Raw genomic sequence first — 13,470 nt, 5'->3', positions numbered from 1 at the left:
TGTGTTTGAGAATACAGGTCATAGTTTTCAAATATATGAAATTCGAGTGGGCATTTGAGAAAACATTTCCAAGTCACAGCAATTTCATTGGCTTTGTTCTTGCTTGATGTTACTAGCAGTCTGTAATTTTCCTCTTTTTAAAAATGATTGTCGTGCAGCCAGGAAGACAAAATTATACAATTTGCAGCAATTACTAATGGCTTTTCTACAGGCTACTGGACTACATATTGAATATTAATGATTAAAAATAGGGAGCTCCATTGACTAATTGTAGGTTTTGTTTGATGTAATCCACATTTTATATTTAAGCTTGTCCTCACTGCTAAGAGGTGTCTTATCCTTTTTATGCTTTGATTAAGAGCAGTCCTGATGCCAAAGCACAGTAAAGACTAGGCACTTAACTTTTTACCACAAAGTAAACTCATTGAGGTCAGACAGTAGTTTCACCTGGTACTGAACTCTGTAAGTTTACCTTGTGGTAAAACCTGAGTCTGCCTTGTGCTGTTATCCTGGAATTGCTCCTGCAGCCACCGTGCCTGCTCTTTATAATGCACTGATCTTGGAACAGTTCATGGGAGTGCTACTGAGTGACGAAAAATGCTGCTTTTTCAGCAGTGGAGGCAAGTCCTTTGTTTCAGCATAGAAAACATGATTTTCATCCACATAGACTTCAAAAGGAACAGTGAGAATTCTTGAGAGCCTGATTATCATGGCATAATCACATTATCAGAGAGATTAGAAGCACTTTACTGTGTCCTTACGCTTTAGTGACACTCTAAGACACTGGACAAAGTCTTCAAGTGCTGTTAAAGTCTTTCTTGTAGGGCACTAAGGCAAAGAGAGCTTTTTAGCTGTGGGTCCTGAAATCACAGAGAACATGTTTAATTCTGTCAGAGCCCTGCTCATCTAAACACAAGCAGAAGGTGTAGTTGCTGGTCTTTACTGCCCCATCTTAGAGAGCAAACAAAAGCCTCCTAAAATGTTAATTCCTATCAGTTCCAGTCATTGTGAAACACTATCATTAACCAGGCAATCAAACTAATTGAATACAGGAGTATTAGCAATTCAAACAAGTGAGGAATTCACAGTGTGTTTTCTCTACAAACCTTGGTGGACTCTTGGATGCTGTTGCTTTTGTGGCAGTGGTTGGCTATAACTGTAGTGTGCCTGTTTTTAGGATATGTCTGGTCAGTGCTGTGTTGCCTTGAGGTAAACAGTCCACAATCCATGATTTGTGAGTTGTTGCCTGCCTGAAAGACACTGAATATCTAGTGATTATGGGAAATTAAAAAGTTAAGCTGAGACTGAAAGTGAGAGCAAAGCATGTGATTTTGTAACGTGCTTCTTGTGTATGGTTGCCAAGGACCACTGAAGATTTGGGGATTAATGTTCTGATTGTATGGTTCCCAATATAAAGGATTCTACTGATAATTAGCCCAGAGTGAAGAGAGCTAAAATTAATCAACAGAAAAGCCTTTTCAGATGGGAGACTGTGCCTCTGGAAGTATATACTATGGACAGTGTCTAGACAGAAAAGGTATGAAATATCAAACATGCACTTGACCTCAGTTAAAAGGCCAGGATGAAACAATCACAACAGAAAGAGTGACGTGAGGGAATTGTGGCACTTAAAAGAAAACTGCTCCAGTAGTGAAGAAACATGGAATACAGAAAAAAAAAATATTTTAGCCCAAGCAGGTAGTAAAAATGATCCTGGAAAAAGAATTTTTAAAATCAATTATGCTTTTTTTTTTTTTCACTTTTCTTGATTTTAAGCATGTAACAATGCATTTTTAAATTAACTGTAAAAGTCTTTTACCTGCCAAGCCATGGAGTCTGTGTGTCTCCAGCTGAGATTACTAAAACACTTGCAGCAGGGAGCTGCATTCCTTCTGCTGTTTTACAGAGTTAGGGCAATAGAAGGAAAACACTTCCATGGACATGGGTGTAGAGGATAATTAAAAGGAGGGGGGTTTTTGTGTCTGGATTGGGGTTTTTTTAACTTCCTCCTCGATTCTATATCTTTTAATGTAAGTCTTGATTCTTTGCACGGATAATTAATGTAATCCACTGACTGTCTTTTCAGTAGAAAGCACAGCCATAAGCTGCATTCTGTACTATAGACAGCATAGCCATAAACTGCATTTTGTACCATAGACAGCATAGCCATGAACTGGATTTTGTACCATAGACAGCATAGCCATAAACTGCATTTTGTACCATAGACAGCATAGCCATAAACTGGATTTTCCACTGATACATCGCTGCGGCTGCGGGAGCTGCTCCATCTGCCGGCAGTGCCCCGCCATCGCACCCTGAGGGAGAGCACAGTGCTCCTTCCTACGGTGCTAAGTCAGAAACCGCCCGGGAAAAGGGAGATTTCTGCTATAACTCAGGACATTGAGTTGCCAGAGCGTGTCCAAGGAAAGCTAACAAAGCAGCTGAAGGGTCTGGAGCACAAGTCATATGAGGAGCGGCCGAGGGAGCTGTTGGTGTTTAGCCTGGAGAAAAGGAGGCTCAGGGACGACCTTTTTGCTCTCCACAACCATCTGGAAGGAGCTCATGGTGAGGTGGGGGTCCTTCTCTTCTCCCAGATAACTAGCCATAGGACTAGTGAGGGAAAATGGCCTCGATCTGAGTCAGGGAAAGTTCAAGTTGGATATTAGGAAAAGTTTCCTCACTGCAGGAGTCGTTAAGCACTGGAACAAGCTGCCCAGGACAGTAGAGGAGTCACCATCCCTGGGAATGTTCAGAAAACAAGTAGATGTGGAACTTGGCAGTGCAGTTCAGTGGGCATGATGGTATTCAGTCAAAGGCTTGATGATCTTGGAGGAATTTTCCAACATTAATGTTTTAGCACAATATCACCAGCCAGTCGAGGCAGGTGAATGTCCCACTCTACTCTGTGCTGGTGCAGCCTCACCTCAAGGACTGTGTGCTGTTTTGGATGCCACAACATAAGAAATATATAAAGCTGTTAGAAGATGTCCAAAGGAGAGCTACAAAGGTAGCCCTGGTGAAGGGTCTAGAGGGGAAGCCATAGGAGCAGCAGGGGAGGAGAAGGTACTGATCTCTCCTCTCTGTGACCAGTGACAGGACCTGAGGGAGTGGCCTGAAGTTGTGTCAGGGGAGATTTAGTTTATATATTAGGAAAAGATTCCTTATGCAGAGGGTGGTTCAGGACTGTATCAGGCTCCCCAGGAAAGTGGTCACAGCACAAGCCTGTCTGAGTTTAAGATGTGTTTGGACAATGCTCTAAGGCACACAATGTGACTCTTGGGGTTGTCCTGTGCAGTAACAGGAGTTGGACTCGATGATCCTTGTGGGTCCCTTCCAACTCAGGATATTCTATTCTATGATTCTGTGACTTACCTGAAATAACCTCTAACAACTCTTTATCTGAGAATGTACAGGGAAAACTTTAGGATGTCCTAACAACCTTAAGATGTATCAAATTGTATTAGAAATTGAATCAGAAAGAGTAATTACAAGGGAGTTTGTGAATGTGGTGCATTGATTTATTTTTTATTCTGTATTAGGGTCGACCGGGACCAATTGGGTTTCAAGGACCGATAGGAGCACCTGGATTTACTGGCCCAGAAGGTTTACCGGGAGCAAAAGGTGAGAGAGGAGCAGTGGGCCCGCCTGGACCAGTTGGACAGAAAGGTGACAAGGTAAGATCAATGGTTAGTTTTCTGTCCCTGCAATAGATCTATGGCCTTGTATATCTTTTTGGATGAATAAAGATAATCTCAGACTACCTGTCCAGGGGTAAGAACACAACAGCATTTCAAGTATTTCTCTTTAGAGAATTGTCTGCACTTATTTTTGAATGAGAATACAGATCTCAAAGCTGCTGAACACTGTACCCGTCCTGGTAGGTGAGCCATAGCCCAATGACTATTGCTGTTGTAAGCAGTCTTTGGCAGGTACAAAGTTACTTCTAACAGAAAGAATATTCTAAACTATGTCATATTAAATGGAGTAGCCTATAAGGGGTAGGTATCAATGATTGCAGTGTGCAAAAATAGGCAGAACAGCAAACAGAGAAATGTCTCAGTGCCCACAGGATCCGTCCTGCTGTCTCTTCTTAGGAAGGAAGCATCAAATGGGGAGTTTGGAGCAAGTCAAAAGAATGAATGGAAGTATGAAAAAGTGCTTTCTGTAATAAAGAGTTGGATATATGTGGGTAGTTCATCTCCATGCTGTGCCTGGTTTCTAAAATCTGGAGGACGTCTGGGACATTGGGATGCAGACTTGCATTCTGGGACTATCTAGAGATCTTGCCAGTCTGTTTGATGCAAAGTGCTGAATCCTTTAATGATTGAAACCAATTTCTTTGCACTCAAAATATCCCTTATTTGCTCCAGAATTGTTTCTGTCCACTGAAATGGGTACATATGCAATACCAGCATGCCATAAGATTCTCTCTATCCTTTGTGGAAGCAATATACTTTACCTTTCCAAAGCAAGAGCAATTTAGGCTGGATATTCTGCTTACACAGTCTGTTTTGCTACTGTCCAGAGCAGAGCAGTAAAACCAACAGTGTGGTAATTACTTGTGACTTGGGCAGGGTGGTCTGAATTTAATTCAGTGGTCTGTGTATCTCTGGGGGTCCTATCCACATACAGACAGAAAAACACGTAAGTTCTGTTGAAACTCTTGGAAAGTCAAGTGTGACACTGAGAGTTAAGTTTATACCAGATTGTTTATTTTCCTGGCATCTTGTTTTCCCCAGATGTGCAGTAGGAGATTATATTTTTACTTTAAATTGCCTGATTAAAACATTCCAGAAACACTCATTTGGCATTCAGTCAGGCTCAGATGCTCAGTTCCCATCTTCACTGACCCCTGTGGTCAGAGAGAATCTGCATGGGAGAGTTTGCTCATTTTGGTTTTGAAAGCTGAAGTCCTAAACCAAAAGTGTGGGAGGGAAAAATATCTCCCAGGTAACTGCAATATCCCGACTGATGATGTGAAATATAATGTGTACTCTTTTTCCTCAGGGTCCAATGGGAGTTCCAGGATTTCAAGGCATCAACGGAATCCCAGTAAGTTTGCATGTATAGATATAAATTACCAGAATGTTAGTCACAAACAAAAGCACAATGAGTCTGTCCTAGCACATCCATAGTGTCCCTTGCAATTGCTTGCTTCTCTCTGGAGGACAATGGCAGTGTTTGTTAGTTTACCTGGTGATTCCATGCTGCTTTGTAAGAGGTTTGGATCCTCTTATAGGATAATAGAAAGTTGACACCTTTGAGGAAGTGAGCCTGAGTTACATGGGGATCCACTGCATCACTGATAAGCTTTCCTTTCAGCACCATGTTCCCTCAGCACTATGTCTAGATTGTATCATACAATCACAGACTTACAGAATAGAAAGGGACCTCAGAGAGCCAAACAGGCATGATCAGCTGTGCTTCAGGACATTCTTAGGAGGTATTTCCTAGTCAATTCTTAAAACCTTGTGATGATGGAGATGAATTTCTCTGTTAGAAAAGCTTTACTAATGCCTAACTTCAGTCTTTCTCCAGTTTAAACTTCTTAGTTTCTCTCACTACTAGTCAGGAACATGGAGAGAAGGTTGTTCACTCTTACTCTCTGGTAGCCTTCTACTATGTGATAGCTGTTGTCAGGTTTCCCTCAATCATCTGTTCCTATGATATGATTGAAAACAGTGATGAGAGCTAAAGCCCTTCAGAGAATCTTTACTTCACTAGGCTCTAGTTCTGGTTTAGATCAGGTGATAGAGGTAGCTAACCACAGTAACCACTTTCCCCGACCATCAAGAATTTCTTGTTTCTTCCATTCTTTAGGACTTTAACATTCTAGTGACAATTGTTTACAAAAATTGTGTGCCTAAAGTGTTTTGACCAACTTTCTTTTGCTTTGGTTTTTCCCCAGTGATTTTTACAAAGATTTTTGATTTGGTGAATTTTAACCAGGCCAGCTTTAGAAGTTGCCCCAAACTTTCTTGCCCTTCCTACATTATTTAGCTCATCCTGCTTTCTCCTTCTGATATTAGAATTATTTTTATTTTCTTGATGACATTTTTCCATTTTCTGTATCACTGTGCCTTCAGACTATACTCCTACTCATCTTCCTAGCTTCCTCAGCTGGCCAGGAGCTCCAGCTGTTGAGCTGTGTTTTCTTACTTCCTATCAACTGAGTTGTTGTGATAGATTGGCTGAAAATGTTCAGTTGACCCTATAAATGAGCTTGCTTGATTTCAGTTCCTTCCTGGCCCTTGTCCTTCACTCCCTCTCTGCTCATCCTTGCCTGTTTTCTCTCCTGCTCTACTCCCTTGCTGCTATTTTTTTTCTTTTACCACCAGCCAACTCTCTAGGTCTGAAGAGAACAAGCTGTTCCCATAATACTTAATTTAATTGAACACACTGTGGGAACATGCTGTTCTCAGGGTATTTTTGCAGATGAGGCTGTGGAGAAAGGGGATTCCCAACAGTGAGGGGAGGCAGAGATACAGCAACAGCCAATGCCAGGTAGTTGGCAGCAACAGGCATTCCAAGGAGTGAACAGGGGAGAGGATTCAAAGCCTCCAGCATATCAGCATATGCAGATCTACTCTCTCTGCTTCACAGTATTCTGCAGGTGGGTGAATGGCAAAGAGGCAGATTTTGCTGGTCGTGAACAGCAAAGTGCTCAACACTGTGTCTCTTCTGTGCCACAACTGCAGGGCAGAAAAGGGGGAAGGGAAACTGGTTCCTACTGGTTACATTCTAGCCACTGAGATAAATGTTTCCATTGTGGAGTGAAAATAGCACCCACCACTGCTTGAGAAAATATTTTTACTTTTGCCATTGCATTTCAGGGTAGGGAGTAGCTTGGGTTTGTGAAATGTATACAAACATATGCACATTATGTGGATGTGTGAAATTCAGAGCAAAGGAGAGAGCACATGTGTGTGCTGATAGATGAAGGAGAGAAGTGAAAATATGTTGCTTTCTCTGCACAAGAATTCACATCTGAACATGAAGGGAGATTCTCTGTAGTGTGCTGGTATGTTAGCCTGGGCAGGTACAGTTTAATCATCTCCAAAGGACTGCAAGATGGTTATGCAGAGGGGAATCCCACTATTGACCTTAAGGGAAGTGGTATTCCACAGAGTTCCCTTGGGGAATGCGGGTGGCAAGTAAATCTTGTTGTTGCAGCTGGCCTGACTAATCCCTTTAACCTAGTAAATACAGCAGCTACATGTGTTTATTGCTGGGCTTTCATGTCATGCTGTAGAAGAAACTCTTAAATCCTTGGCCCTACTCTGGAAATTTATTTTTTTCTATAGGACAAGATTCAAGGACACCTCTGGCAAAGGCTGGAACTGGGAAATGTGTATGGCTTTTCATGAACTGTCCAAGAAGTTGTAGAAGGAAATATTTTTATGATAAATGAGCCCTTGTCTGTGCCATGAAAGCCAGAGCTACATGAAGAGGCAGTTTTGTGACCCTCCTGGAGGAAACACAAGCACCTGGTGATGGCTGTAGAAAGGCCACTTTGCCATAGAAAGGCCAGTTTGCCATAGAAGGGCCACTTTGCCGTAGCAATCCACAAAACTGTTTATTCAGTTAGTTTTGTATTCACCCTTAGTTGCGTTTGTTTCTCTGTTTTTAAATATTTGTTGAGCTCTCCTCTTGGGATTGCCTTTGTGCTGTTTGATTAAGAAAAGAGGTCCCTTGGGATCACAGTGTCAGTGTACAAGCAGGAGTCAGATAAAGTGAGGGCCTAGATAACCAGTTCAAGTTTCCTTATCTGTCTCACAGGGAATGTCTCCTTTTGTGAGAACAGAGACCACAAGCGACCTCTCCAGCCTGTGTTTTAACTCAGATCTGTAAATTAGTCACCCTGACATGTATAAGTAAAGCCTGTGAGTCTTCTACCTTAGTCAGCTGAGGTGCTTTTGTTGAATTGGCACATCTGCCAAAACAGGAATTAGAGGAGGTGAAAGCAAGGAAACTATTAATCACCTTTTTTTTTTAGGTCAAAACAGCTCTTTAAATCAGTATTTTAAATCCTTGGGGAAAAGGTTCATTTAAGGCAGACTTTACAACTCTCAAGGAAGTCAGTTGTGGGTGTTCAGTATCTTCTCAGGTAAGGTTCTTAAAACAAAACATTGTGGATTCTGATAGCAGATTAGCTAGAAAGTAGGAAACCCTGTGGATTTTTTTCCTAAAGCAAGAGACAGCATGTGTATGTGTGTGCCTGTGTGTCAGTCTGTGTCATGCTTTGGCTCAGAACCACAGATATGGATGCCATGGGATTCAGTGACAGGCACAGATTTATTGAGCACACATAAGAAACCACTGTGGTCAGCATAACTGATGTCCTCTCTCTGTGAGCCCTTCTCACACATTAAGAGGATACCAGAATCCTTTGGGCCACTTACAGACTGGGGCAGGAATAGGAGATCTCACCCAAAGCATTTCCCAGGACATGAGGACAGCAGTCAGCTGCCTGCCAGGGCTGGCTCTTGGCCAGCGCTAAAGCTTTAGCAGCTTAACTCCCTGTGTCTCGCTCTGAGGGGCAGATGTTGGCCCTTCAGCTTCACTGAACCTTGCAGCTGGTCACCTTATGCTGTAACCAGATATGTGTGCACTTGTCCCACATAGCTCCTGGTTTTGTTGATGCTGTAAACCAAATGAGAGACCTGGTAGACACTGGTGGACTGCCACTGATTTGTTCCTGCTTTAGGAACCAAATTAAATAATTTCTAAGAGACAAACACAAGTGGCAATAAATTGGTGCTTCAGCTTATTCCTGTTACTTTACCAGAGCCTGGCACGTCCCTGCTTGCACACCACATGTGGATATTTTGACAAACAGACTTTAATCATCAAAGCAATTGGTACTATTAATGCAGTGGTGTCTGATGCTAATGCTTTGGGATGACTTCATTCCATGCCTTGTTAAATCTCAAATTTAAACTTGTTTATGTGAGCTGCCTTGACCCTGTGATTGAGATGCACTTGCCATTCATTCAGTTTGTACCTTATTGACTGACAGAAAAAGCAGATCTGAGCTCTCTCCATTTTGTTGGCACAAATTTCAATGCAGTTGTCAAATGAGCTGGACCAAGGACCTCATCTAGCTGAAAATTAACCCCATTAAGAAACAGAACAGTTATTTCTCTGCTGTGTTTGTTTCCTGCTCTCACTCATCTGTTCTGCCTGTGCCTGTGCCAGCACAGGGAGGGGGTAGCTATGAGTAAGCAGGAGTGTGCAATAGTGCTCCTGGCAGCAGCTGGGACCAGTGATCAGATTGAGTATTTATGTAATTAGGGCCTAAGTTGCTCTACATCCTTGGGATAGTCACTCTGCTACTGTGTGCCCCCAGCTTCCCATCCATAAAATGAAGACTATAGCATTCCCACATTTTTGCAAGGGATTTTAAGATCCTTAGATAAAAGGCTTTTCATTACTGTCAAGTTGTGATTGAGTTTGGTCAGAGCATATGCTATTGGCTTGGGCTGGGAAGACCTTCAGTGATGCAAATGTGTTTTAAGTGTCAGGCATGAAGGATTGTTAATGTTCTGCTTTATCTCCATTTTATCCATGTTTGTTTTTTTTACTTTGCTAGTGTGAGTCATACCTTGTTTAGTGCCATATCTTAAGGATGGATCTTTAGGATCAAACAAAAGTACTTTTGGGATGAGTCAAGATCAGTGTGTACAGAGAGGAGGGAGAGAACTGTCAAGTTACCGATACTGTCTCCATAAGTTTAATTTTATTTCCTGCCTCAAAACACTGTCTTTGAGCACCACAGGACTCATTTATAGGAAAAGGAGTATAGAATAAGGAGCTGCTTGAAACCTGGGAAATGTGTCTGATAGTTCTGCCTTTGTGTGTTCTGCCTCAAATACCTGTATGACACTGAAGAAAAAGTAACTAAAGTCTCAAACTTTGATTTCCTTTTCACCAGTAGCATGAACTCCAGTCAAATTAGTAGAGCTGCACCAGGGCAAAAGAGGTGTGAAATCAAAGTTAGGTACAATTGAATTCTGCTCTGCTTGATTAATAATTGGTATTACAAATTCTTTTTTTAAAATGTTGTTAATTTAATTGGTACTTTCTCCCATTTGCTTTGCCTAAGGTTTAAACTTCATTATAACAAGTAAAGCTGTTTTACTTGAATGGCCTGATGCTGGAGCTTTAACATCTGTTGATCTATTAAAAGAAAGAATCCATGCTGGAGAGGAAGAGAAGTCACTGAAACTCTAAGCAGATTGGAATTATAAATGCTCAGTATTGTTGAGTCTGCCTCTGCTCTTGTTTTCACATGAGCAACTCCCATTCCTGGTGTCAGGTGCACCCTTGTGTGCTGTTTAACACTGTTACATGCCATATGTTTCAGAACTGCTGTGGGATGAGTATTGCCCTTTTGGGACCTACTCATGCACAAGTTATGTACTTCAGAAAATTACCCCTCGGAGAAAAAGGTAATCAGATGAATGCAGCCAGTGTTCTAGGATTTAACCTTTAGGGAGGATAAACAATGCTGGCTGAAGATGCTCGTTCTGTTGCAGTCTGCCATACACTGAGCTTGACTGGGAGTTGTGCATTTCTTTTGGGTTGCGTTGCCATTTGGAAGGAAGAGAGCAGTTTTCTGGAGACAACAGTATTACTAATAAAGTAATCGATCCTGTTAGTCATTCTCTTCTTTTCCCTTCACACAGGGTCACCCTGGGCAACCTGGACCTCGAGGTCTGCCTGGCCTCGATGGCTGCAATGGTACCACTGGGAGTCCTGGCATTTCTGGATCAGATGGGTTTCCTGGCCTACCTGGGCTGCCTGTACGTCCCAACTCAAATGCAGTGTTCTGTAGTCACTAAGCCAGGATTTACTTTTCATGACATTGCTGGAGAAGTAACTGCCAAGTACTTAGGAAGAACCCAGATAACCCTGAGTTTATTACAACTGTTAGAGCTCAGTATAATTTTCTTACTGAAATTCCACCCTGAGGATAAAATGAAGATCCTGTGGATTCAATAAGCTCCCACACCAAATTATACCATTGTCACTGGCACTATTCAAGCCAACTCAGAAGAAGGTGTGGGACATCTTCTGACACATTTTAAGTTAGTGGATGCTGATTCAGGAAAGGATGTTACCACATGTTCAAGTCTATTCATCAAATTTTGGATGCCTTCCTTCAGGCCTTAAGATAGCCAGAAGCTTCAGACTCACTGCTAATAGAATTCACTTTCCAGGGTATTTATTTTATATGTATGTATAAGTAAGTATATCTTTTACTTTTGAAAACACTTCTCTACCACCAGGTTGGAGTTTTATCTTGTCTGCATTGGATACCTTAAAGTTACATGTTTAATCTATTCAACTGGGCTCCCCTAGAGCTCCACAGAGAGTGGTGCTCATCCAGTCTGGCCTTGAACACTTCCAGGGATGGGGCAGCCACAGCTTCTCTGGACAACGTCTGCCAGGGCCTCAACACCCTCACAAGGAAGAATTTATTTGTTATATCTCATCTAAACCTGCCCTATGTCAGTTTGAAGCCATTCCCCCTTGTCCTATCACTACATCTCCTGATAAAAAGTTCCTCTCTAGCTTTCCTGTAGACTCCCCTTTAGGTACTGGAAGGGGCTCTGAGGTCTCCCTGGAGTATTCTCTTCTCCAGGCTGAACAGCTCAGCTCTCTCAGCCTGTCTCCATAGCAGAGGTGCTCCAGCCCTTGGAGCATCTTTGTGGCCTCCTCAGGACTCACTCCAACATGTTCACATCCTTCTTAGGTTGTGAACTCCAGAACTGGATGCAGCACTCCAGGTGGGGTCTCGTAAGAGTAGAGTAGAGAGGGAAAACCCCCTCCCTTGACCTGCTGCCCACACTGCTTTGGATGCAGCCCAGCACAGGACTGGCTTTGTGGGCTGTGAGTGCACACTGACAGCTCATATTCAGTTTTTCATCCACAAGTACCCCCAAGTCCTTCTCCAGAGCTGCTTTCAATCCACTCAGCCAAGCCTGAATCCATGGTTGGGATAGCCCCAGCTGAGTTGCAGGGTCTTGCACTTGGCCCTGTTGAGATTTGTGAGGTTTGCATGAGCCCACCCATCAAGCCTGTCAAGGTCCTTCTTGGATGGCATTGTTATGCAGATGAACAGGGGGGTTACACCATGTCAAACGAATTCAAATGGGATCTAAAGTTGTCAAAGGCCTAAAATAAAAAGGAAAGCTAATATAAGCAGGAAAATTCCAGAGAAGATGTTTGCAGAACCTTGTGTTTCTAAAGCTGCAGGAAGTCTTTTGTTCTCACAATAGCACAGCTTCTCTGACAAAGGATCAGTGGTACTTTTACAGTTTACTGGAGCCAGGAGTTTGCCTTGTTCATTATGCTGAATATAGATTCTTTCAAAACTAAAGCAGTATTTTTTCCCCCAAATTTATTTTTTTTTTTTTTTTTTTTTTTTTTTTAAAAAACAACAGGGTCGTCCTGGCCCAAAAGGCCTTAAAGGAGAACCTGTTTTTGCTCAAGGTGGTCTTAAAGGAATGAAGGTAAGACTTGTCATTACACAGGAGAAAATGTAATACAAAGAATATTTTGATATCCTACAGGTTGCAGGGCTGATACTGCAGGTTCAAGTGCTCATGGTGTCAGTCCTGGGTGTCTTGGGCATGTCTGAATGCAGAGCTGTGAAAAAGGCCCAAGAATTACTTCATTAATGACAACACAGGATGCTCCCAGAACTTGGAATTGCTTAGTCTGTGCAGAGATCTTGTTCCTCCCATGCTGAGATGCTCATCCTGTTCCTGCTCAGTGCATGTTATGATTCCTACTGTGAGACTCAGCTGCCTCGCAGTGTTTTTTTGTACTGGAAGGTACTAGTAAGTAATCAGTGATATTCTTGGTTTACATACATGAAATAATATTCCACTTAGAGTATTTCATGTTTTGTGGCTGTGAAGTCAATAAAGAACTTACCCTGAAAGGTCTGTATCAAGTCTGTAATTATTTTTATTTTTATTTTCTTGTATAGAAAATACAAACTAGGTTCTTGATCAGGTTCTTGAATATTCTTATGTAAAAAATTTGGTTCTCTGTTGCCTTGAAACAAACACTCACCAGCGTACCATGATTTTGATTTTTGCCAGAAGTACTAACTTTAGAATAAATCTACAAAAGACTCAGTACCTCTTGTGGTACTGAATTCGGCAATTTTTAGCAGCCTTATGCTTCATTAAATATTGAAAATATTAAGAAATTTCCTCTGTCATATAAGGCCTTTCACACTGACTTTATTGGTCAAAATTAGGAACTCTCGTAAAATTCTACCCCATTATATACACTCACAAGTTGGTAAAAGTTAAGTAGGTCTCTATTTATTTACTACTATATTTATGGGAAATACGAATAGTTTTATATTATAATGGTATGCTTTTGCATAATTTATAGTGGTCTTATAATGGAAGGTTTTATGGTGTGTTTTGTAGTGTTTTTATAGTTAAT

General features: G+C 41.8%; 1 protein-coding gene across 3 annotated transcripts in view; it reads left to right on the top strand.

The window, feature by feature from the left end:
- Positions 1 to 13,470, top strand: part of COL4A6 (collagen type IV alpha 6 chain) — a 116,249-nt gene that overhangs the window by 69,587 nt on the left and 33,192 nt on the right. For all 3 annotated transcript variants that reach the window (XM_027645190.1, XM_027645191.1, XM_027645189.1), the window contains exons 4-7: positions 3,540 to 3,674; positions 5,008 to 5,052; positions 10,689 to 10,805; positions 12,450 to 12,518. In XM_027645190.1, the coding sequence (XP_027500991.1) occupies positions 3,540 to 3,674; positions 5,008 to 5,052; positions 10,689 to 10,805; positions 12,450 to 12,518 (366 nt within the window). The remainder of the gene's footprint in view (positions 1 to 3,539; positions 3,675 to 5,007; positions 5,053 to 10,688; positions 10,806 to 12,449; positions 12,519 to 13,470) is intronic.

This window comes from Corapipo altera, unplaced genomic scaffold (genome assembly GCF_003945725.1).
Source record: "Corapipo altera isolate COAL_440 unplaced genomic scaffold, ASM394572v1 65, whole genome shotgun sequence".
Classification (NCBI taxonomy): Eukaryota; Metazoa; Chordata; class Aves; order Passeriformes; family Pipridae; genus Corapipo; species Corapipo altera.
Note: the sequence above shows the minus strand (reverse complement) of the source record. Positions and strands in the feature narration are given on the sequence as shown.